The sequence below is a fragment of the Miniopterus schreibersii genome (assembly GCF_964146895.1).
Source record: "Miniopterus schreibersii genome assembly, chromosome: 9".
Taxonomy (NCBI): Eukaryota; Metazoa; Chordata; class Mammalia; order Chiroptera; family Miniopteridae; genus Miniopterus; species Miniopterus schreibersii.
In genome coordinates this window covers 83,547,530-83,572,904 of record NC_138118.1, presented here as the reverse complement: position 1 = coordinate 83,572,904, position 25,375 = coordinate 83,547,530, and the positions used below count along the sequence as shown (strand labels likewise).

The following is a 25,375-nucleotide window of genomic DNA, read 5'->3' as shown; positions in this document are numbered from 1 at the left end:
CTGCGTGCTGTTGTCCTCTGCAGATGTACACGCACGTGTGTACGTGTGTGCACATGTGTGCACATGTGTGTGGACGCATGCGCAGGAGTGTAGTCATGTGCATGCACACACACGTGTGCACGCATGTGCAGATGTATGTGCAGGCGTGCATTTGTGTGCATGTGTGCATGTACATACACGTGCGTGCACGCGTGTGTGGATGTATGTGCATGTGTGCATTCATGTGCATGTGTGCATGTACATACATGTGTGTGCATGTGTGCAGGTTTGTTTTTATTTTCTTACGAAACGGACAGCGTAAGGCTGCAGACCTTTGTAACCCGAGAGCTCCCTAAATTTTGCTGTTACGTGATTTGCTTCTTGATTTTGTAAAGAAAGATTTTTGCACGTTTCATAAGTTTTGGAACCACAACTCGTGTCCAGGGCCGCCGCTGGGTCCTCTCACTATCGGGGCGTTTGCCGTCCTCTCAGGGGTGTTTCCATCTTCCTCACAGGGTCGTCACCACAACACGGGAAGGGGGAGAGGGAAGGGGGCGCCCCGGGCGTCACCCTGGTGTCGGTGACCAAGGAGTACCAGCCCCACCAGGCGGCCGTGCGAGACCTGACCCTCACCTTCCACAGAGACCAGATCACCGCCCTGCTGGGGACCAACGGCGCCGGGAAGACCACCGTCATGTGCGTCCCCTTCTGCCCTGTAAAACTCGGGCTTCCGTTCTTAAATGTCAGCTTACCTGAGAGGCCGGGGACTGGATTTTCTTTCCTCATGGAGGGAACACAGGGCCCTCTGCCCGGAGCTGCTGTGCCCCCAGCCGACCATCACCCTGGGCGCCTGGAGCCCATGCCAAGGAGGGGGGTGGATGTTAAAATCTTAAATTCTTCCTCTATTTCCCACAAATAACTCGCCTGTTTTCACTTAACCTTTGAAAGCCCAGGACCCCTGCAGTTCCCCATAATTTTATCTCACTTGCATTTCTGTGGGAAGGTGAAATTCAGAACCAAGTTTGTAGTTTTGTAAACACCCGAGTAGTGTTTCTCATGTCCTGATTTTGCGTGATTGGCTGTTTTTTTTTAAGGTTTGGTTTTTGGTTTAGAATCCAAAGGCTCTAAATCTGGTGAAAGAATCAAACCGTGTTGTCCCAGAGAAACGGGGAGCTCAGACGTCCGTGGCCCACAAGGCAGCCCGAGTGGCCCGTGGAAACCGTGGCTCCTTGGGGCGGAGCTGCCTCAGCCTTTGTTGCTTAGTGGTGCTGAAGTTGCTTCATTAAAACAGCAAAAATAATATTTTTCTACCTTTTAAAGAAAGGTGGACAAATAACATACACGAGGCTTCGGAATCTCACCCCGAGGACAAACCGAGAGGAACTCTGGGGGTTTCCTCTCTCCCGGGGCCTGGGTGGGAGCCGCAGCCCCCCGAGCACTGGGTCAGTGTCTCCAGGGGGGAGTGACCACCGCACAGCAGCGGCCAGGACGCCAGCGCCCCACGCCTGCCCCTGCAGGGACACTGCGGTTGCAGGCGCTTCCCTGCGGCTCGAGCTCCTCTGACCTGGTCGGTCCTGCAGCGAGTGAGGAGGGGCACCTGGAGTCACCTCCGGGCAGCTCTCAGAGGCCGGTTAGCAGACTGCTTGTCACTATTTAAAACAAAAAGCCCCGCCCTGGCCAGTTTGGCTCAGTGGTTAGAGCTTTTGCCCGTGGACTGACGGGTCCCGGGTTTGATTCCAGCCAAGGGCATGTACCTGGGTTGCAGGCTTGATCCCCGGCGCCAGTCAGGGTGTGTGCAGGAGGCAACCAATCAATTGATGAGTCTCTCTCTCTCGGGAAAGCGATGGGAAAAATATCCTCAGCTGAGGATTAACAACAAACAAATATACTAACAAAACAGAAAACACAAAAAGCCCTGAGACACACAAGCAGTGTGAACAGCCCCCGGAAAAGGGCTGAGACCAGCCCAGCAGCCAGCTGCTCATGAGGGGCACGGGGCTCACGGGGCTGAGCTCCCACAGGCTGGCGGGGGCCAGAGCAGGAACCCGATGCAGACCAGCCTGGTGCCCATGCCCCTCCCCCCGGCCCCCATGCCCACAGGCCCAGCTCTGTGCCCCTCCACCCAGCCCCCGTGCCCACAGGCCCAGCTCTGTGCCCCTCCACCCAGCCCCCGTGCCCACAGGCCCAGCTCTGTGCCCCTCCCCCCGGCCCCCGTGCCCACAGGCCCAGCTCTGTGCCCCTCCCCCCGGCCCCCGTGCCCACAGGCCCAGCTCTGTGCCCCTCCACCCAGCCCCCGTGCCCACAGGCCCAGCTCTGTGCCCCTCCCCCCGGCCCCCGTGCCCACAGGCCCAGCTCTGTGCCCCTCCCCCCGGCCCCCGTGCCCACAGGCCCAGCTCTGTGCCCCTCCCCCCGGCCCCCGTGCCCACAGGCCCGCCCCGTCCCGAGCCTCCTGACTGTCCTGCTGACTCTCTTCTCCCCAGGTCCCTGGTGACAGGGCTGCTTGCTCCCACGTCTGGGACCATCCTTGTTGATGGCAGGAACCTGCAGACAGACTTGTCCGCTGTCAGGAAGGAGCTGGGGGTGTGTCCTCAGCGGGACGTCCTGTTCGACAGGCTCACCGTCCGGGAGCACCTGCTACTCTTTGCGGCCATCAAGTCCCCCCAGTGGACCTGGGCGGAGCGCCGGCAGCAAGTGGACAAGTGAGTCTCGGCCACTCTGCGCCCCAGCCCTGCCCTGTGTCAGCTCAGGTCAGTCGCTTGGTAGCACGAGTGCTGGGGGGGGTGTGTCTCAGGGAGGACTTGACCTTGACTTGTCCTTGGGTGGGGCCAGACTGTTCACAGCAGGAGGGACAGGCCACGCTGACCAGCTGATGCCCAGGCAGGGAGGGGAGTCCAGGCGGAAGCCCAGGCGCGCCCAGGGGAGGGCCGGGGGCTGGGGAGGGGCAGGGCTGGGGCAGCCAGGACGGGCCAGCGAGAGCAGGAGCCTCCGTCCCACTGGGGACACGTAGTCGCTCAGACCAGGTGGAGAAGGGAGACACCTGGTCGGAAAGCAAAGCGTGTTCCCGGGAGATGAGCTCGGGAGGGTGGGCTGCGGGCAGGGCAGCAGCCGGGGGCGTCCTGGACCCGCCTGCCTGCGCCGGGCGCTGCTCTCTCCGGGCGCCCGTGGCCGGGCCCCGAGGTCGCGAGTGTCCTCAGCTTCTCAACTGGATGCTGCAAAGCAGAGCCCGAGCCGGGCCTGACCGCGGGAGGAGCTGCTCCGGGGCCGGAGACCTCGGTCACCGCAGGTCACCGTTTGCGGAGAGGTCTCAGCACAGCTGTGGGGTCCGGGCGCGAGCGAGGGTTCTGTTCTCGGTGCAGGACCCTCCTGGACGTGGGGCTGACGCAGCACCGGCACAAGCAGGCCCGCGCCCTGTCCGGGGGCCTGAAGAGGAGGCTGTCCATCGGCGCCGCGTTCCTCGGCTCCTCCAGGACTGTGGTGCTGGACGAGCCCACCAGCGGGGTGGACCCTTGCTCCCGGCGCAGCATCTGGGACATCATCCTCCGGTACCGCAAAGGTGGGAGTGGCCCCTGCCACTGCTCTCCCTGTCCTCTTAGGGGACTCACTGGATCCTGTCACCCAAACCGCCGGGTGGCACTGACCAGTGTCCAGCTGCCTCAGATGCCAGACCAGGGACAGGGCACTTTAAAATAAATGTTTTTATTGATTTTAGAGAGAAAGGGAGGGAGAGGAGTAGAGAGAAAGAAACATCGATCGGCCGCCCCCTGCACGCCCCCGACTGGGGATCGAGCCTGCAACCGGGGCCTGTGCCCTGACCGGGAATCGAACCCTGACCTCCGGGTTCATGGGTCAATGCTCAAACCGCTGAGCCACGCTGGCTGGGCTCTCTCTGGCTTAGAAATGGGTGATGACCTTGGCATTGTCCCCACTCTCCCTCTGGCAGAACAGGGCGGACGGCCTCCCGGCCGAGGGTCAGGCCGGTTCTGAAGCCGCCTCTCTTGGGCCACAGGTCGCACGATCATCTTCACCACCCATCACCTGGACGAGGCGGAGGCGCTGAGTGACCGCGTGGCCGTCCTGCAGCGGGGCCGGCTCTGCCTCTGCGGCCCCCCCCTCTGCCTGACTGCGGCCCACAGCCAGGGCCTGAGCCTTGTGCTCACGAAGCAGGTGACCCACGAGCGGCCTTCCCCTGGGGCCTGGAGACACTGTGAGATCAGGATCAGTGGATGTATGTTTGGGATGGTTGCACTTATATTTTTTACTTTTTCTTTTTTGGGGGGGTGTAGCCTTCTGTTCTGGAGGTGGAGGACCCGAAGGACACAGCGCACACGACAGCCCTGATACAGGCCTACATCCCACAAGCGTTCCTCAAGGACAGCAGCGGGCACACGCTGAGCTACGCCATCCCCCGGGACGCCGACCGAGCCGGCTTCAAGGGGCTCTTCCAGGCGCTGGAGCAGCACCGGCACCGCCTGCACCTGGCCGGCTTCGGGGTCTCAGACACCACCTTGGAGCAGGTGCTGCTTAGCGTCCATGTTTGTTCTGCAACGTATTTTCATTTATACTTTCCCCACCCATGTCCCTTTGGGCAGTTTCTGAGTCTCCCTCCTCCTTTCCCTCTGTTCTTTATAACATGTTTTTTTGTTTTTTTTTATGAAGTTGCACATGGTAAAATCTGCCCCTCTCAGTTCCAACAAGTGCGTGGGGTCAGGGCCTCACACACACTCAAGACACAGGGGCTCGGCGCTCCCGCCAGCCCGAGAGCACTCGGCAGGCTGCTCCCCACAGGGCGCCCAGCTCACGTCCTGCAGTTAATCACCCCAAGGAGCCTGACAACAGGCAACAGGACCAGCTGCCTAATTGCTCCGGAGATTCTAGTGCTTCTCCGGTTTCTCGCAGTAATTTCCATGCCCTACATTTAGCACATGCTTTGCACATAATAGATATTAAATAAACACCAATTGATCAGGTCTCGTGTATCCCTCCCCCCACTCCCCCCAGATGCTAAAAAGAAGTCATCTGTGTGCAGGACAGACCTCAGCAAAGGGTCTGAAATACATAAAGTGTATTTAACAAAATATAACATCGTAGCACGTTTGGACCTGTTGGAGAAAGATGTCTTAAATTGGAAAAAGATTAAGTGCCTTAAAAAGCTTTCTTTTGTGTGGTGCAGTCTATAAAATAACTAACCAACCAATTTCGTCTTTTTACACTTGGCAAGTATTGACTTTCCCATCTCGCGCCTGCTATCGACCATGGTTAGCAGGGCTGCGCACACCCCACGCCCGCCTTTCCCTAATCGGCGAGCTCTGCCCAGCGACGGCGCAGGGTCCGGAGAGCCTGCCAATTAACACTTCAAACCACAGTACGGTTCTGTAAACCGTGGTCCCTGAGTAGACCCCAGGCCAGCGAGGCTAAAGTGGGAAATCTGACCACGATTGTCACCAGTTTTTTTTTTTCCAAATTGATTTCAGAGAGGAAGGGAGAGAGAGAGAGAAACATCATTGATGAGAATCATTGATCGGCTGCCTCCTGTGCGCCCCCTGCTGGGGACCGAGCCCGAAACCCGGGCATGTGCCCCGACCGGGAATCGAACCCTGACCTCCTGGTTCACGGGTCGACGCTCAACCACTGAGCCACGCCGGCCGGGCATCAGTCTCATTACAAAGTTTACCCTTTCTCCCCGGGTGCCAGGACCCGTGTTTGCCTGGTGTGGGGCTGGGCCGGGGTGCCCGGAGCTCGGTGGCACAGGGGCACCCGTGTGGCCGTCTGAAGCCACGGCGAGGTCTCCTGACGCAATGCACAGGGAGTGTTGTTACGAAGGAGGAAGAGGAGCGCAGTGTAGAGATGAAGATTTATGGAGAACGCTCCCTCCGCGCTGAGACCTGCGCCCTGCAGCTCCGACTGCGCTTGCACCGGGCGGGGCCGCTCCCTTTAGAGTCAGATGCGCAGGAAGCCGCTCCGTGGACGGTCCCTGACGGGCACCGTTTCTCCCGTTTCTAATGTGTTCTTCACAAACGCGCCTGGTGGACGCGTACGGCGCTCGGGGCCTCGGGGCCGTCCCCGCCCGGACACAGCCCCCGTCCCATCGGCTGAGGGAGGGTTAACCGGGACCCACTGGCTGTCCCTGCACCGCCTCCGGCCGGCAGCTCCAGGGCCCCACGCGCAGCTGCAGCCGTGTCCCGGGTCATTGTGTGTAAATGCATCACTGCTGGGAACAGTCCTGTTCCGTGTCTGGCTGTTACCGTGTGTCACGTGAGGAAACCGAGTCAGGCCCACTCCCCGTGAGCAGCCTTGCAACCAGCTTGCCAAGGACTCCGGGGCCCTCGAGTCGCACCAGTTACGCGAGTGGATGAGTGGATCATGACGCGTTGGGCGAATATCGTCCTAATGATCCAGTTGGGTCATTAAGGCAAAGAAAGAAGAGCCGTGCGGAAAGGAACGTAATATAATACAAAGCTCTTTTTTCATTCCCAACATAAGGTGTTTCTGATGCTTTTGCAAGATCCCAAAGAACCACCTGACGTTGCCCCAGGGCCGGGGGTGGAGCCACAGAGCCGCGGGCCCCGGGAGCACACTCCTGCCTACTTCTGTGAGTACAGGGGCGGGGAGCTCCGAGGAGGGCAATCGCCATCGCGCACGGGAGCCCGGGCTTTAAAGTTGAGCGAGGGAGACCGAAGGCAGGAACAGGTGGAGCTGAACGGGAAGGAGGCCGTTCAGAGGCAGGAGCTTGGCGTTTACCCCCCCCCCCCGCCCGCAGCCACCATCCCGCTCTCCCTCCTGAGAGTTTAACTAGTTCTGGTTCCTCCGCTAAGTAGAATCTTGCAGCTTTGGTCTCTGTGTCTAGCTTCTGCCGTGTCCTTCAGTCCACCCACATTGTCACAGATATTATCACTGAGCAACATCCCTTGGTATGGACAGACCACTTCTCCTTGTCCATCTGGAGACACGTGGATGGACAGACTACATTTTCTCTGTCTTCTGTGGGTGGACATGTGGATGGACAGACCACGTTTTCTTGATCCATCTTCCGTGGATGGACACGCAGATGAGAGACCACTTTTTTGTCCATCTGGAGACACGTGGATGGACAGACCACATTTCCTCTGTCCGTCTTCTGTGGATGAACACGTGGATGGACAGACCACTCTCCTTGTCTGTGGTCCGTCTGTGGACACGTGGATGTTTTTACACCTTACTGCTGTGAATGCTGCTGCAGGGAACAGGGGTGCAGACACCTCTCTAAGGTCCTGATTCAGATTCTTTTGGCTAAAAACCCAGAAACTGAAATTGGATAAATACTATCACATGGCAGTTCTCTTTTTAAGTTTTTAAAGAACTTCTATAGTGCTTTCCCCAGGGGCTGCACCAGTTTACATTCCCACCCACAGTGCACGAGGCTCCCTTTGCTCCACTCCCGCCCCCAGAGTTTCCACACAGCCAAGGACACAGTGGGGTGCAAAGGGAACCTCCGGAGCTGGGGGAAAGGCCCACGAACCATCTCTCAGAGGGTCAATATCCAAAACATATAAGAAACTCCTTCGACGCAATAGCCACCCCGCCAATAACCTGATTAAAACATGGGCAAAGGACCACCACACGCAAAGGTCCACAACACACAGATTTCTCTAAAGAAGACGTACAGATGGACAGGGGCATGGAAAGGTGCTCAGCACCGCTGACCACCAGGCCCTGCGGTCAGAGCCTCGGCGAGCTGTGTGCTCACACCTGTGACCACGGCCGTCACCAAACAGCCAACCCGGGCGCCTATGCAAACGGCAGGTGCTGAGGCCCAGCGTCCCCTCGGGTGGATCCTGGGGACTCTGACGTCCACGGTTTTTAGAAAAGCACTTGTTTCCTCTCGGACGTGGGGGGGTCCGTGGTCACTGAGAAAAGTCTCCAAGCTCCATGCTCACGGGAGGGAACACAGGTTCCTCTAGTGCGGAGAGAAGCTGGAAGCTGCTGTTCTCCCTCTGAAGGCTTGTCCACGGCCTTTTTAAAGCCTTACCGCCCCCCCCCCCCTTCAAGATCTGAAATTCTCAGCTCTGTGGCGTCTCAGGAACACTTCACCTGAGATTCTTCATCTTTCTCTCCACAAGCAACCCCCTGCGTGTCCTCCCTTCCTGCTGAGCCCTGTGCCGATGGAGGCTGGTCTCGGCCGTGGCTGGCGGGAAGGGCCTGCGGCCTCTCGCTGGCTTTTTAGGACAGTCGTGTCTGCACGGCGCCTCCCACGCGGCGAGGCCGCGGTCCTCCGCCTGTTGAAAGAGCGGCTCCGAGTTCTGTCTCCGGGGCCGACTGTGCCGTCAGACCCACATGGCTGCCTTTCCTTTTTAACCGCGTTTCCTTGGACTGGGAAAACTGCCCTCCCTGCCAGCGAGGCGGGAGGGGCCCGGCCGCTGCCAGCTACAGGCGCCAAAGGCGGTTTGCTGTCCAGGCCGGCGGGAGCTTCGCGGGAAACCGTGCCAGCGAGAGAGTGGGGCTGAGCCACTCGGGCGGACGGACGCGGGGCAGGTGGGGGAAGCGGCAGCTTGTTAGGGGCCGTGGGGCGTCGGGAGCCTGGGAGGCGTGAGTCCTGGCGGCTGCGCAGATCAGGGCGGCCGGAGGGAGCTCCCGAGGGTGGCGACGGGCACGTCCAATCCTCGGCACCGTGCAGCGGGCACCCCAAGCTGGCCGCTCATCCTTCCAGCCCCGAGCCCCATTTCCTCCTCGTGTGGATGGGGTGCCTTGGGGACCTGAGCTCTACTTGTCTCTCAAAGCCACGGCGCAGTCACGGCTTTGGCTTGGCGCCTGCTCTGACCTGCCGCGTGCACTCCAGCCGAAAGCCAGATAGAGACAGAGCCACTGCCCGTGGCCTGGGTGCCACAGCCGAGTGAGGCCAGCAGGCGAGGCTGTCCAAGCCGAGAGCGGGCGGAGCTGCGGGAGGCACCGGGTGTTGTTTTCGACGGGAAGGAATGGCCCTGGAGGGGGGTGGCCTCGTCTCAGCGACACAGGAGCCACATAGGACGCTGGGTGTAGTGCTTGTCCACCACGTATGACCGTCAGACCTCGGCGAGCACCTTCCTTGGGCCGTGGTCTTACCTGGAGGCAGCGAGGGGCCCTGAGCCCCAGCCCCGTGGCTGCGGGGACCTCCCTGCACACGATGAGGCCGGACGCCGGAGGTGGTAGGACAGTGAGGGAGGTGAGCCCAGGGCCCGGTCCGGGCTGTATTTATGGACCCCCCTGTGGGCCACGTACCCCTTAAAGGCTCCTGCTTCAGTGTCATCACTAACTGTTCCTGGAGCAGCTGTTGGAGCCCGTCTTCGACCCCAGGTCTGCAGGACAGTGGAGCCCAGGGCCGCCCGCTGTGCACCTGCCTCCCCGCTGTGGCTGGAGCAGAGCCCGAGAAAGGGGCTGAAACAGTGGTGGGAGCAGCAGACGGCGCCCCAAACCCCTTTGCTGACCGTCCGTTACCACTTCAGGGGGGCTCAGGCTTGAAACCTGAGCGTGGGGCCATTTAGCGGCTTCAGGAGGACGTGTCTTTGGTGCACGCGAAGGAGGGAACCCAGCCTGAGCGTGGGGACCTGCCCCCGGCATGGTGGTCGGTGCAGGGCCGGGGTGCCCTGGCGCCCGGGCAGCGAGTCTCTGTCTTTTCAAGGCTGGTGGACTCAGAGGGGCCTCGGCAGCCTTTACATTGTTCAAAACCGTGGCTGGGCCTGAGGGTGACCTTTCCCAAAGTGAAATCCTAACTTGGCCGCTACAGTCAGACTACTTCCCAAAGAACCGAATCGTCACTACACCACACACAGCGTAGACTCGGGGGACGCGATGTGATGGTAGACAATTACCCTGACCTGGCTCTCCTTTCCTTTTTCCTTATTTTAAAGAAAAACCATATATTAAAAAGGCAGTATGTTTGTTCCAAGAAACGAACCGATAAAACGTTATAAGAGTTGGGTCACACGTAGTTGGGAAATTATTATCAATAAAACAATTTAGATAAATATAGCTCTACCTGTTAGCTTTGTAAAGAAGGAAGCCTCATTAATCCTGAGTTTACTTTTTTAAAAAATGTGTTTTGATTGATTTCAGAGAGAGGAAGAGAGAGAGAGAGAGAAACATCAGTGATGAGAGTCACTGATCGGCCGCCTCCTGCACGCCCCCGGCTGGGCATCGAGCCCGCATCCCGGGCATGCGCCCCGACCGGGAATCCAACCAGTGGCCTCTTGGTGCCTGGGATGAAGCCCAAGTACTGAGCCACACCGGCCGGGCCTGAGTTTGCTTTTTAGAGGAGTATTTGCCCATATTGATGAGCTGAAAGTCCTGTCGCTGCTCTTTCACAGTAACCAGCTGTCGGCTGTTGTGTAGGCTTCTGTGAGCCGCTGGCTTGGTTTTGGCTGGGACGGTTCTCTTTTGAAAGCATTGCGTTTGCGATGCTTTATTTAAAGTCCCCCAGGCACGGGCGCACTGGACTGTGGCGCCCACGTTCCGGGCGCGCACCGAATCCTGGGCACTCTGCGCCATTTCTCACGAGGCGTTAGTGGTTGAACAACTGAAGCCACCTGCCCCTCAGAAAAAGATCTTTGCCCATTTCCCTGAGCAGCTGGGCGATCAGGGCGAACGGAGAGGCACAGTTACGGATGGGACCGGAGCCTGGAGCGTAATTGGGCACATACGTCAAGTGCGACAACTCTCCATAGTCTGGTTTTAATTTCGTCTGTTAAATTACTCACGTGAACACTTTCACGAGTTTAGCCATGAATTTTTGATTGGTGCTGACTCAAGGCTACAAATTATCTTAGCCCCTTATTTTCCCCATTTATATCCAATTAACGTGTGCGGGGAGGTGAGAAAATTTATTTTTCTTAATATGAGCAAAGCCCCTCCCCCCCAAGCTTCCTGAGCCTCTGATGAGCATTTACTGTGATGGGAGGTCGACACTACATCTGTTCTGGTAGTTTAGTAAGTACAGTAATAATAATCCTGTCACCTGGCGGGAAAATGTTCTAGGTCTTTATTTCATAACCGAGGGAAGTGACATTCAGAGAGGGTAGGTCATTTTCCAGAAGTCACTCAGCACGTTGGTGGCTGAGGCTCGATTCCAATCCAGGTCGGTGTGGATGGAAAGATGAGATTTTCCCTAGTCAGGCCCTGGGCGCAGGGTCACAGAATCAGGGCTGGGGGGGCCTGGGCGCAGGGTCACAGAGCCGGGGCTGGGGGGCCTTAGGTGCAGGGTCACAGAATCAGGGCTGGGGGGGCCTGGGTGCAGGGTCACAGAGCCGGGGCTGGGGGGCCTTAGGTGCAGGGTCACAGAATCAGGGCTGGGGGGGCCTGGGTGCAGGGTCACAGAGTTGGGGCTGGGGGGCCCTGGGTGCAGGGTCACAGAATCAGGGCTGGGGGGGCCTGGGTGCAGGGTCACAGAGCCGGGGCTGGGGGGCCCTGGGTGCAGGGTCACAGAGCCGGGGCTGGGGGGCCCTGGGTGCAGGGTCACAGAGCCGGGGCTGGGGGGCCCTGGGTGACTCAGGCTTCATGTCCTTGTCCCCGCAGACGGCGCCCCTGCCAGCACCCTGACCCAGGTGTCCGCCCTGCTGACCAAGCGGCTGTGTGGCGCACGCCGGGCCTGGCGGGGCTCGCTCTGCGTCCTGCTGCTTCCTGTCCTCTTTGTGGCCTTGGCCATGGGCCTGTTCATGGTGAGGCCTCTGGCCGTCGACTACCCTCCCCTCCAGCTGACACCCGGCCACTACGGGGAAGCCGAAACCTACTTCTTCAGGTAAGACGCTCACTCGATCAGGGAAGGACTGTGCTTTCCCCTTTACTAGAAAGCGTGACCACAGCCTCGATGCTTTAGGAGTTTCGGGTACACGTGTGTTTCCACTATTGTGGGGCCTCGTTCACCCGGGTCAGCTCCGGGCAGCTCTGGCTCCTCCCAGGGCCTGTCTCTGGGCAGGTGTTTAGGGCAGGTGAGGCCGGCCTGGCCTCCAAGCTCCTGTTGCTGGGCACCTGCAGCTCCCCAGGGCCACCAGGTCCCCTCCGGGGAAGGGCACCCAGTGCCACTGGCTGACATGTCACGGGCCCGGCCACACCAGCCCAAGGCCTGGAGCAGGAACTGGGAGGAACTGGGAGGCTGGGTCTCTGCATAGAGCTGACGAACCTCCGCTCCCTCTTCGCTGCCGAGCTCTCCCGGCTCAGGCGCAGGAAGGCGTCTGCCCTGCAGCGCAGCTGGTCCTCGACTCCTTGGGGGGGACCTGGGGAGGCTGAGGTCAACCTCACCTGGGTGCTGTCCTTCGGAGGATGGGTCCTTCCTGGCCCCCGGCCCCCGCTCTGCAGCTGATTTCATCCGTACGCTGCCGGGACAATAGGGAAGCGCCCCCCCCCCCCCCCCGTGGACTCTGCCGGCAGAGCCTGAGACCCCCGGGGCCAGCTGCTCCTCAGCAGGGAAGCTGGGAGCCGTGGGGGGCAGGAGGAGCCAGGCGGTTACTCTCCTCCCGGAAGCCCCTGGTCCTCCAGGTCGGTTGAGCTCCGTCTGCACCAGAATCACCGGGGAAGGGGGGCTAGTCAGCAGCACAGGGGCCCCTGAGGATGGGGCTCGGGGACGAGCCCGTGTCCAGCCGGGCTGCTGGGTCGCTGGTGGGCGCTGCACTTGGAGAAGCTGGAGAGAGGGCAGCGGGGGCCCGTCTGGGAGCCGCCCCGGGAATCACAACGAGGCCCCGATTCCCAGCCCAGGGTCTGCTGAGGGCGACTCCACCCGCCTCTCACAGCACCTTGAACGCAGCCCCGCGCTGGAAGGCCGCCCCCGCCGCCCAGTGGGAACGCACATTCGCGTTTTATGGCAACAGGGACAATTTAAAGCCAGTCTGTTGTGTTTTTCATGTCTGTTTTTTTTTTTAAACAGCGACCTTTAGACCGAAACAAACCAAAAAAAAATAGTAAAAAGTAACCCATAACTTTAAATCTTGCTCTTCGTAATTACTCCAAGTAAACTACTTTATGGATCAATATATATGTTTTCCTTCAGAAGAAGCATTTTAAACTTTTATATTTGTTCTTGGGTTAATAGGTCAAAAGAGGGCGGCCTGGAGAATTTCCACAGATGTCACAAATAGTGTTTTCTTTTTATGGGAACATTTCAGTGGGAAGCGTGTCTCTTTCCTGGGAAAGCGTTTTCTCATTTGTCAGAAACTCGAAAGCTGTGTGTGCAGGGGGGTCACCCCGCCCGCGTACGGGACATAACTCCTCTGTAAACACCAGTGTTTTTCATCGTCGGGTATTTCTGGCCATAGCCTCAGGGAATCATATTAGACCAGCTATAAACCATGTTGACTTTGACAATCAAAAACCCAGTTCTTTTTATCAGCAGAGGTGTGTTTATTTGGGACCTGCAGAGAATTACAGGTGGGGATAAAGATGCTGCAGTAAACCTGTGATGCAGCCCCGGCCGGTGGGCTCAGTGGTTAGAGTGTCGGCCTGTGGACCGAAGGGTCGTGGGTTCGATTCCGGCCAAGGGCACGTGCCTGGGTTGCAGGTTCGATCCCCGGCCCCAGTCAGGGCGAGTGAGGGAGGCAGCCCATCGATGCGTCTCTCTCACATCGACCTTTCTCTCTCCCTGTGTTTCTCCCCCTACGTCCCTCCCTTCCACTCTCTCTAAGAAACAATGGGAAAAATATCCTCAGGTGAAGATTAAAACAAGCCACACACCAAACTGTGATGCGAGGTCTGGACAGTCGTCGCTCTAGTTCGTCCATAAACGCGATCATTCCGAATTTAAATCAACTACAATGGGCCCTGCTCCCAGTCAGCCCAGCTGACAGAGGTTCCATCCAGCGTCGTTTGCTTTGCCTTTTCTGACGTAAAGACGTTTCCTACACGGAGTTTGTTCCCACAGCTCCCCGACTAGGACCCTGTGTCTCGTTCCGGGTGCATCTCCCACAAGGAGGCTCGGCGCGGGCGGCCCTGGTTCTCAGCCGCGCTGCTGAACCACTGATTCACTTACGAGACCTGGGCCAGAGAAATAAAGACTGTAGTTCAGCGCGTGCCCAATGCACACTCAGGGTCCTGCGCTAGGGCTTCCCCACGAGCAAATGCTGTTCAAGACAGTTCACGTATAAAAACGAAATCCACATGGACACGAGCCGTGGTTTTTTTGCAGAACAAACGTGTAACAGAACAAACGTTCAAGCCAAACCAGAGCACCGTTAGCAGAATATTTGCATAGATTTTAATATGTTAACACGATGTAATGTTTTGCAGCCTTTGAAACTCATTTTAAAAACTCATGCAAAAATGCCAAAGACGGGGATAGCACCACATTAAGTGAAAAGATGAGAGGATAACCTCCCGGGAGGCAGGTGTGCACAGGTGCCCATCTGCGGTGGCAAAGCTGTGCGTTTAAGGAATTCCCTGTCTCCTCGCTGGTTTGGCTTTACCGTAAAACTGAACAATTTGCTCGCTCTGTATGAGCTGCTAGGAATCCGGACCAGCCCGACGCGGGCGTGCTGTGAGGTCAGTCCCTGCCCTGCGACCTCTGGCTGATTCGAACCCCGTCACCTCGAGTCCTTTCTCTCCTGACAGCAGCAGTGAGAGCGATGGCATGGGGCTCACCCACGTGCTTCTGCGCCAGTTCGAAGACAAGGAGCTGCTCTGTGCCGCCCCGAACCCGGACCTGTGAGTACCAGCTGCCCTCTGCACAGGCGTCTCCTCCAACCAGTGACCCACAGGCCGGAGACGTCCCGTTGTGGTTTGTGTTCAGGTGACAAGTTCACGTTCCACGAAGTGAACACCTGCCAACGGAGCTGGTCAGTGCTGAACAGACCTGAGGCGACTGGCCTCCTAAAATGACCCGAGATAAGCTATGTAATTGTCCCTTTCCGTCCTCGGCAAACACATGGCTTATATGATTGCAAAAATCATTAATCAATAATTAATAGCATCCTGCTTCTTATAATAAAACCCAAAGCTAAAACATTAACTAGCAATCACATAGGAAGTATGTATTACCTGTCATTTACTTTTAGGGAAAACTTGCACATGTGGAAATATTAGCTATACTTTTTTTTTTTAACTTAAGGGACTTGAGTCAGTGACTTCAGTTTGGGAGTGAATTACATTGAATATTTTCTTCCTTGGATTTGAAAATGATCCTATAGACGTGACCTTTTTAGAGAGACTGAAAGGGAGGGAGGGAGGGGGAGAGAGAGAGAAACATCGATGTGAGAGAGACACATTGACTGGGTGCCTCCTGAACCTGCCCGACTGGGCCGGGGATGGAACCTGCAACCCGGGTACATGCCCTTGACCGGGAACCGAATCTGTGACCCCTTGGTCTGCGGGCCGATGCTCTAACCACTGAGCACACCAGCCAGGGCTCCCTGACTGTTATTTACTGAGGATCTACATCAGCCACAGCAACCAGGGTACTGATGGGATACGGCTCTGGTCTCAGGGGTTAGTGGCTCTGGGTGGAGCAAATGGGAAAAGTGATAAAAACCATTATGACATATGAAGGACAATAGTGTATGTTCTTAAGCCATAAACGTAAAACCCAGACAATAATGCGATGCTGGGAATATCTTTCTCTGATTTATGGCGACACTCTGCCCATTCGTCACGGGGGCCTTTAGCTGCAGGCTGGATAGCTGCTGTTAATGGCCTCAGTGAGGAAGGATTAATAGAAACTTAATTATGTTGTTTCCCTTTAGTCTTCTCCTGAAAGACAAAGTAATTACGTTAACTAAGTAAGAGTTTCTCCGCGATGCTTTCATTCCTCTGCTCCCGAAACGAGCAGGATGTGAAATTGTCTGCGGAGGGGAAACAGAAGGTGGCCTGGGCCCCGTCCGTCCTGGCCCAGCATCGCCGCAAAGACAGGGCAGCTGGCAGGAAAGAGACGTTTCTTTATCTGGTCTCTCAAGAGGGAGAAACGGGTAGAATCAATGCCAAAGACAGCAGGACACATCCCAAATTCTGTCTGGACCGCGATTTCGCTTCTCGGTTCTGTCGCAGGAGTGGCTGTGGCCCCCAAACTCCCCTCAGCCCCCGGCCCAGCCTGCCGACCGCCCTCAGCGTCTCTCCATTTACTTTGTAAAATCCAGGGAGTCTGTCCTTAGCTTACTCCTGTTTTGTAACAATTTCTACCCTTTTTCTTGGTCTAAATAACATAAGGCCAGGCGGTGGGTCTCCCTCAGACAAGGGCACCGTGAATACTTCCATTAATAGTAATTTATGTCCATGTTGCACAAACAACCGTCGGTTACTAAGGTCCCAGAGTGAAGGAAATGTTTTTATTTAAAACAAGAGAGTTTCCTTCTATTAGTGTAAAGTATCATTGAATCCAACAATATCTATGTTTTTCCTTCCTGGTGGACTTTAGCAATCACTCGATTATTGATTAGAGAAAACATCTGATTTTATTTTTATTTATTATTATTTTTAATCTCACCCGAGGATATTTTTCCATTGCTTTTCAGAGAGAGTGGGAGGGGGAGAGAGAGAAACATTGATGTGATAGAGGCACATCGATTGGTTGCCTCCCACACTTGCCCCAACCAGAGCTGGGGGTCGAGCCTGCAACTGAGGAACGTGCCCTTGGCTGGAATCGAACCCAGGACCCCTCAGTCTGCAGGTCGACGCTCTAACCACTGAGCCAAACCGGCCGGGGCCAGAGGGAACATTTGAAAATGGCAGATTACATTCTGCTCACTGGCTGATTTTCTGCTAAGATGCTCTGGGGGCCATCGGGGAGGCTGGGCACTGACCCTCCGGGCCCTGCTCTCTCACACGGACGGCACACAGTTCGCAGCCTGAGTCCTCACCGGTCCCCGCGCTGTTCCCGCAGGACGAATTCCTCCTGTTGGCACACGGACCCCTTGTCTCGCCCGGAGGCCCAGGGTTCCTGCGGCTGCCTGGTAGGTCTCTGTCATGGTCTTATTTTTCTTGAAAGTCTAAACCTGAAATAACAGTAGTGTTTACCTCATTTATAAATTCTCTGGTCTTGTAAACACAGCGAGCCTCTGTGGCTTTGGTTTACTGGATGGGCTGCTGCTTGGAGAAGTTTCATTTCATTCCACAAAGTGAACATTTACACGTCGCAGATGTTACACGGGCCCCACAGCGGCCTCCCTCCTTCACTCGCCGCAGTTACTGACAAGGACACTAGATTCGCCCTCGGGGAGAAATCTCCCAACATTTCAAGGCGGGATGACAGGGCTCTCGTCATAGTATTTATTTGAGTTCTGAGGGCTGGATGTTAAATTTTAAAAATAGTTTTTAATTGATTTCAGAGAGAGGCAGGGAGAGGGAGAGAGAGAGAAACATCCATGATGAGAGTCATTGATTGGCTGCCTCCTGCACGCCCCCCGCCGGGGATGGAGCCCCGCAGGCCGGGCGTGAGGGCTGGATATTAAAAGCCAAGATGCCACCTCGGTCTTCTGACTGGCTGATTCCCACTGAAACACAGGCATAGACATCCTACTGCTAAACAGGGCCGCGGCTGCCCCGACTGCCCAAACTCACACATAGCGAAGCATGTGCGGGTCCCAAATACAGTTGATGCAAAGGGCCCAGCGGGATCCTGGTGTCATTCTCAGATGTAGGCGACTCCTGACGAAACGTGAGCATTCAGCACATATAATTTAGTAAAAACCGAATGCCTTAGGCAGCCATGCTTAGTTAAAGGTACCGTCAGTAACCTGCTTGCTTGTGGGCTATCAATAAGTTTCTATGTTCTCTCCTTGCAAACAATTACAGACCTGTCCAAACGCAAGTGCCCGGGCCTCCTACCTGACCAACCGCCTGGGCCACACGCTGCTGAACCTCTCGGCCGTCCGCCTGGAGGAGTACCTGCTGCTGCCCAGCGAGAAACCCAGGTGGGTGCAAACCTGCCCCGGGCACCGCTGTGCAGAGCCTGTTTTTTCAAATGCAATGTTCTCAGGATGTGAAGAGTCTCATAAAAGTCCCAGCAAAAGCTGTGGGGGTAACAGGCCCCCGACTGCTGACGTGCCCTGGTCGGCTGCACCCGCGGGCGTGAGGGCAGGTGGTCAGCGGCTAGTGGAGCGAGGTCCCTTCAGACCCCTCCTCTCCACCGCACCCCGAGGCCGCCGTGTCTCCCAGCTCCTGTGTCGTGCGAATTCCCTGAGCCTCGGGGGTCTCAATGGGGCAAAAGGGGTGCTTCCCGGGGCTCTACGTCGCGGCCGCTGCTGCTGTGCCCCCAGAGCCAGGCAGTTTTGCACTAACACTAAAGAAGCAGGAGGGGAGCCCGGCCGGCGTGGCTCAGAGTTTGAGCGTCGACCTATGAACCGGGAGGTCAGGGGTCGATTCCTGGTCAGGGCCCAGGCCCGGGTCGGGCTCCGTCCCCAGCAGGCCGCGTGCAGGGCTCTCTCTCATCATTGGTGTTTCTCCCTCTCTCCCTCCCTCTCCCTTCCTCTCTCTGAAATCAATAAAAACATATTTTAAAAATCAGAAGCAAGAGCAGGGGGACAGAGCAATGCGAGGCAGGGCAGCTGGGAAGCGGGTCCCGCCAAGTGGTTGGGATCAGCTGATCTGCAGGGGAAACGGCCGTTAACGAAAATAGTTAGAGAGCTGGTCGCCCCAGCCAGGCCCTCCTGCCCCGGGCGGGTGTTTCCTGACAAGGTGGTAGGTCCTGAGCAGCACGCTTTCGAGGCGGCAGCCTCGCCCCGACCCCCACACGGGCAGTGCCCTCCCTGGACGCCCGCCCTGGGTGGCCCTGTCCCCCACGGATGCTCAGCGGCTGCCCTTCGGGGTCACAGGTCGTCATAACCAGTGCGGTGGTGCCGGCGCCCTCGGCCGGGGGCCCCCCGCGGTAAAGCCCTAACGCCCGTCCGCCGTTTCCAGGCTCGGAGGCTGGTCTTTCGGAGCTCGAGCCCCGGATCCAGGACACGGTGCTGATTCGAGTGCGTCAGAGCCAAGAAACCTGGCAAAGGTAACGGCCTGTGTTTGTTTGTTTCTCCTGTTTCAGGAAGTATTTAGGGAGACTCGCTATCCAGATACGTCCGTGGGCTCAGGAGGAACCAAGTCAAATCCCGGTGTTTGCTCCTGTGGAGTGAAAGCGTTTCTACTGAACAGGCCCTTGAAAGAGGAAATAATTTTCCTTCAGCGCGCGTAGCAAATGGTTACTGTTGTTTACGATCTGAATTCACCCGACACACCTAACGCACCTGAGAAGGTGATCAGTTTGTGCCGACCCGTCAGGACCACCGGCAGCATCCCCGGTTCCCCTGGGGGCCGGACTCTTCCCCACGTGCTGACATTCCCGACCCGCCAGGACCCAGGGCCCGGGGTGGCCTGGGGACGGCGCAGACACAGTGACTGGCAGGATTTCTCCAGGGCCTGCGGGACTGTGATCTCCCGCGGCCTCACGGAGCAGGGGCGGGCAGGGGTGAGGAGCGGCGGAGGAAGGACGCCTCTGTCCCCCGAGGGACTCAGAAGTGCTGAGTCACGGCAGAGGCTGTCTCGGGGGAGCCCCGGCTCAGCCTGCAGGCGGGGAGACACGACCAACTCCAAGCTTCAGTCCCTGCAACTGGGACACAGTCTGGGGGTGTCCCGCCTGAGAAAGAAACGAGGAAAGAGCAGGTCCTGGGGGTGGTGAGGCTGCCGGTCAGCCGGCCACGTGAGGGATGAAATACGGTCCATCTGCGTGAGCCCGGGAGGCAGGCCCCTCGCTGCTTTCGTGGCTCCCGGGAGCCTGGAAAAGCTCATCAGGATTAGGGCTGTGGGTGCTGGCGTTTCCCTGTGTGATCCCGGGAGAAGTTTTTAACAGTCGTATTTCACAATCTAATCGCTGATAAAAGTCTCAACATTCACACTGCACAGTGTAATCCTGGAAGAAAGTGTGGACGGACGTATTTCACGGTGTAATCCCCGACGAAGCACTGTCGCTGTGCAGACTGCTCAGCAATCCTCCCTCAGCCGGCAGCACCGGGGAGGAGATTTATCCCTCGATACAAAAACATCAAGATTCGTAGCTTGATAGATAAATACCCTAAAATGCATCCGCTGGTTTTTTGATCATAGGATGTGGCTGTTATTAGAATATGCCGAGTTAGTAGGGGAAACCTGTCCATTTCCTCTAAGAATCTTTTAGCCTTTTACTTTGGCCTTTAGGGAACATTCATAAGATGTTGTCCAATTTTCAGTCTTTCCAAAGAGAAAATAGAAAATTTTCATAGGCGCAGGCTTACTATGAATTAAGCTCATTGTGGGGTAGGCCGTGGCTCACGTGGCTCACGGAAGCCTTGTTTCATTCCCGCCTGGAGTGTTTACCTTGTTCAAGCAAAACACTCGGGTACATTGTATCCACTTCAGATAAAAGGTTCCGCCGGCTGGGGGAGGGGCTGTCTGTCAGCAGGTCTGGGCCGGAGCCTGCCGGTTGGTTCACTAACTTCTCCTAGACACCGGCCAGCCTTCCACCCGGAGAATATTTTTTAAAAATTCTCCTTACAATATTAATATTTTGAAACATGGACACTGATGGTTCAATTAGCACTTTTATGCTCCCAATTACCCCAACTTTAATAACGCTGTCCGTCTTCTCTTTTCTCCTCCGACTTCCTCCCCCCAGGCAGGGAGCCTGCTTTACGCTCTGAGCTCAGCACACGTGCAGTTCCATTTATTTTAAGAAATAATGTTCCACATTCAGTTATTAATTTGAAAGTAATCTTTTTTTTTTTCTGGTCACTTTCCCCACTTTTAATTTGCAGGTCAAATTTCATTAGCTTACCAACCGAGACAGAAAAAAAAAATGATGGGTTTAAGTTCTTTTTCTCGCTGTGGGGATATAATTATAGAGCAACATTCGCGTTTGTTCTGGGGAGAATGAATCTATTTTTAGCTGTGAATTATGTGCTTGAGATAGATGTGAAACGAGCGGACTGGAGTTTGCCGCTCGTGGCCGCCGCTCCGGGGCCTGCGTCCAGGTGCCGTCGAGGCCGACGGGCAGGCGCGCTCCTGTGCCGGGGAGAGCTGGCGAGCAGACCCGAGAGCAAGCCCACGGAGCCGTTGGGCTCTCTCCCTTCCAGGTGTGGTACAACCAGAAGGCCTTCCACTCCCTCCCCTCCTACCTGAACCACCTGAACAACGTCATCCTGTGGAGGCTCCTGCCGCCTGGCGCGGACTGGAGACAGTATGGTAAGGCCGTGTCTCCCGCCCCGTCACCCGCTGCCTGCAGAGGTCAACGCTTTTACGGGCGGGAGAAGCAGACACCCACCCGTTTCTAACTACACCCAAAGTCCCAGGCCCTACTTGTCTTTATTTGTGTCATTCCATGGTTGTTTTTAATTTTTATTTTTAAACTAAGGAAATCTGAGCAAAGGATGGACTTTTTATTTTTATTTTTTTATATGTTTTGATTGATTTCAGAGAGAGAGAGAGAGAGAGAAACATCAGTGATGAGAGTTATTGATCGGCTGCCTCCTGCACGCCCCCTACTGGGGATCGAGCTGCAACCCGGCCTGGGCCCTGACCGGGAATCCAACCAGCGACCTCCTGGATCCCAGGCCGATGCTCCAACCCCTGAGCCTCGCCGGCCGGGCTCTGTCATTAAATGTTTTTGCCTTCCTGGAACTGTGACCTCACCTGTGCGGTGGAGGGAGTGGGCAACGTGAGAGTTCTCACCTCACTAGCAGCATCTTACGAAAGCAGGACCAGTCCCTCCTCTCAGGGCAGGATGCCCGGGGTCTGTGGCAGACTCTGCAGGCGTCAGCCAGGGCTTCTGCACACGGCTCCCGGGTTCTCAGGGGTCCCCAGGCTCCGCTCAGTCACACCTACGGGAACAAGTGGACTCCCTGCTCCTCTGTTGAAAGTTTGTTGACTTGAAAAACACATTTATTCTCAATCACCGAAACTTGAGCAGCATTTTATTTATGTGAAAATCTCATTCCTAATTTGGCCTGTGCATGCAGCCCTCTTGGGGCGGGGAGTTTGTGCAGGGAACTGGGAGCATGAACATCCCGGCCCTGGGGGCGGGGGAGTTGCCACCACACACTGACCGAGGTCTCCCGCACGCGGGGTCAGAACGGAAACGTCTCCTCACCTCCTGAGCTTCCCTTCCTCGGGCGTGGGCGGAGCTTGCGGCTGATGGTCCGTTGCCCTCCTCAGGAATAACGCTCTACAGTCATCCGTACGGAGGGGCCTTGCTGAGCGAGGACAGGATGTGAGTCGCGGGGACGTGGGGAGGGTGAGCCAACTATGGGTGAAATCTTTGGGTTACGGGGGGGGGGGTTGCTGCTTCTGCACTTGCCCTGGGGGAGCTGGCCTGCGGAGTGGGTGGCACAGAGGAGGGAAGAGGGGGGACAGTGGTGCTGCCTTGGGGGTCGTGGAGGGACTGACGAGGGAGGGTTCCCGCTGCTCGCCGCGGGTCCCGCCCGCAGGCAGAGGCCCTGCTCCGTCCCCGCCTGACCCGCCGTCTGTCGGCCCACAGCCTGGAGGGCATCCGGCAGTGCGGCGTCGCCCTCTGCATCCTGCTGGGCTTCTCTGTCCTGTCCGCCTCCATCGGGAGCTCCGTGGTCAGGGACAGGGTGACCGGCGCCAAGAGGCTGCAGCACATCAGTGGCCTGGGCTACGGCGCCTACTGGCTCACCCACTTCCTGTTCGACATGGTAGGGTGTGGGGTGAGCCCCGTGCCCCCCCGGGCCCTGTTTAGGTCTGTGCGTGTATGTGTGTGTGTGTGGTGCGGATATGGGTGCAGCATGTATGTATGTGTTTATGTGTGTGCACGTGTAGTGAGTGCATGTGTATCTGTGCATGTGTGTCGCGTGTGGGTGTATATGTGTGAGTGAATGTGTGAGTGTGCATGCATGTGTGTGAGAAGGTGTGTGTTGTGTATGTGGCATGTGTAGTATGTTTAGTGTATATGTGTATGTGTGTGTATGTGTGTGTGGCGTGTGTAGTATGTTTAGTGTGTATGTGTGCATGTTTGTGAATGCGTGTGAAGGTGTGTATGTGTGTGTATGTGTGTGGCATGTGTAGTGTGTTTAGTGTGTATGTGTGTATGTTTGTGAGCATGTGTGTGAAGGTGTGTATGTTTGTGTATGTGTGTGGCGTGTGTAGTATGTTTAGTGTGTATGTGTGTATGTTTGTGAGCATGTGTGTGAATGTGTGTGGTCCCATTTTGGGGGCTCTGGCACCTCAGACTATGAACACCAGAAGGGATCCTTTCACTGGCAGACGTGTCCCAGGTGAAGTCCCCTCACTGTCACCAGCAGTCACCTGGCTGCTTCCTGAGAGGCGCTGACCAGCCTCAGGCTGCGGGCCTGGGGCACAGGGGCCTGTGCAGAGATGCGCGTTCTCGTCAGGAAGATCAGAAAATAAACAGCCACCTTTCACACGCTCTCTCCAAGGGGGTGGGGAGGGGACATCACTAGAGGTGGCCTGTCACCTGCCGCTCTCCCGGGCCCCTGACCTGTGCCCCAGCCCTGGCTCGTCCTGTGTGTGCTCGGCTCTGACGGAAGCTTCCAGATCCCCACCCTCAGCCCTTCAGGAGACAACCCTGCAGCTTGTTCCTGGAGCTGAATCACAAACACACCTTCAGGGGCCAACACCTCTCTCACTGTCACTCACAGTGTCCATCCCATAGGACAGTGGCGTCTTGTTCTCATAAACACGACCGTCCAAGGTCGTAGGCTGTGACCTCAGCGGGGGAGGGAGGAGGGCCTGGCGCTCACCCGGCACCTGCCCCGTGCCAGGGGCTGCCCTGGCCGCTGGGACCTCAGGTCAGGCTCGTGCCTCTGACCTGGCTCAGAACTCAGCTCACTGTGTCCTTTTGAACACGCGGCTGGAATTTTACCATGTCTATGGGCCACACCTCAGCGCTCTCCACCTTTTAGGGGGTCCCTTTGTCTACTCAGGTCTCCCCAGCACCTGCCTGGTGAGTGTGACCCCCTGGGGGTTCCTGAAGGGACCCGCGGGATCCCCTGCCAGGTGGGACGGGGATGGAGAGTCTGTGTTGTCGGCCCTCGAGCGATAGGTCTCAGCCCAGACTGAGGAACACTGGTCCTGGCCCCTCATCTCTCCTGAAGGACACACTCTCGGGTCAGGACAGGAAACTGCTTGTCCCTGACCCCTCCCCCCTTAGGGCAGGGCCAGCCACCGGGTCCTGGCTCACCTCTGTCCCCGAGCCGCACACTGCTGGCCGTTTAACGACTTGGTGACAACAGCTTCCCAAAGAGAAGGGGAGAGAGGACAAGCGCTTGCGGGGGCCACGCTTCCCGGACACCTGAGGCCCCTGTCCCGACTTGTGGACACTGCCCCCTCCGTGTCCCCACACGGCTGTCCCTCCTGTTCGTCTGTGTTGTCTCCCCTCTTTAAAAGGACACCGGTCGATGGATTAGGGGACAGGCATGTCCTCCTTTTACCTGATTGCCCTTTACAAGCCCCACCTCCGGGTGCACCTCCCAGTGCATCCTGAGGGGCTGAGGCGTCGGCAGGTGAATCTGGGGGACAGGGAACCCCCGGGCCGCGACTCTCCAGGGCCGGTGCCACTGTGCGGAGCCCGTGAGGCGCAAGATAAACACAGCGCAGTGGAAGCGGACGTGAAAACCTGAGGCTGGGCAGGGACTCACGTGTCCGCGACGTCTCAGGCCCCTCTCCCTTTGCTTCCCAGCTCTCTTACCTGGTCTCCGCTGGCCTCTGCGTCGTCGCCGTCGCCGCCTTCGGGCTGCCAGCCTTCGCCTCCCGGGAGAACCTGGCGGCCACGGCCCTGCTGCTGGCGCTGTTCGGGTGCGTGACGGGACCCGGCTGCACCATCGGGCCTGTTCCCTGAGGCGGGAAACCCCGGGGGGCTCCGAGCGGCTGTGGCTGCCTGAGCTCCTCTCCTCTCCTCTCAGGCAGTTACGTGGCTCCTGCGGGGACGCCTCGCGAGCGAGACGCCGAGCACCCCCCGGAGGAGGCTGGGCGCACGTGGGGGGCAGGCGGCCCTGCTCAGGGGGCCTCTCACTGCTGACAGACGGGCACCGGGGACCAACTCTCTCTTACCTTCACCGTGACGTTGGTCAGGGGCTCAGACGCCTCGTCCCCTGGGCTCTGAAGGTGCCCACGTGGACATTTTCCGGGAGCCCTGGGTCTGGGATGTGTTCTCTCTCCTACCACAGGAGTGGACTGGAAATGTTTTATCCAACTTTTACCACTTTTTTCTCAGAGGGAAATGAAAAGGCCGAAGAGTCATTTTATAGGTTTCTCATCGATACGCACGAATCAGGGTCACTGCCGGTGGCCCCAGATTGCGCTTTCTGTGTGTGTCTGCACCTGTGTCTGCACGCGGGCAAGCGTGTGCGAGACCTGCTGGTGGCAGGGAAGGAACGGACACACCAATTTGTTGTAATTCAAGGCTGTTTTAGCAAAGCAGTCGCTCTTATTTACGCCGAAGGTTACAAGTGAAGTGAATTTTACACAAATCACAGTCTGGCCATTGGAGCTCAGA

At 57.2% G+C, this 25,375-nt stretch overlaps 1 protein-coding gene across 1 annotated transcript in view; it reads left to right on the top strand.

Annotated features, from left to right (window-relative positions):
- The window catches only part of ABCA13 (ATP binding cassette subfamily A member 13), a gene marked incomplete at both ends in the record, with an annotated part of 90,587 nt that overhangs the window by 20,459 nt on the left and 44,753 nt on the right, over positions 1–25,375 (top strand). Inside the window, 15 exons of the mRNA XM_081146988.1 lie at positions 495–675; positions 2,460–2,678; positions 3,336–3,532; positions 3,986–4,143; positions 4,263–4,493; positions 6,460–6,568; positions 11,500–11,722; positions 14,521–14,613; positions 16,781–16,850; positions 17,692–17,810; positions 18,796–18,883; positions 20,979–21,087; positions 22,057–22,111; positions 22,379–22,556; positions 24,560–24,675. Of these exons, the coding sequence (XP_081003114.1) occupies positions 495–675; positions 2,460–2,678; positions 3,336–3,532; positions 3,986–4,143; positions 4,263–4,493; positions 6,460–6,568; positions 11,500–11,722; positions 14,521–14,613; positions 16,781–16,850; positions 17,692–17,810; positions 18,796–18,883; positions 20,979–21,087; positions 22,057–22,111; positions 22,379–22,556; positions 24,560–24,675 (2,146 nt within the window). The remainder of the gene's footprint in view (positions 1–494; positions 676–2,459; positions 2,679–3,335; positions 3,533–3,985; positions 4,144–4,262; positions 4,494–6,459; positions 6,569–11,499; positions 11,723–14,520; positions 14,614–16,780; positions 16,851–17,691; positions 17,811–18,795; positions 18,884–20,978; positions 21,088–22,056; positions 22,112–22,378; positions 22,557–24,559; positions 24,676–25,375) is intronic.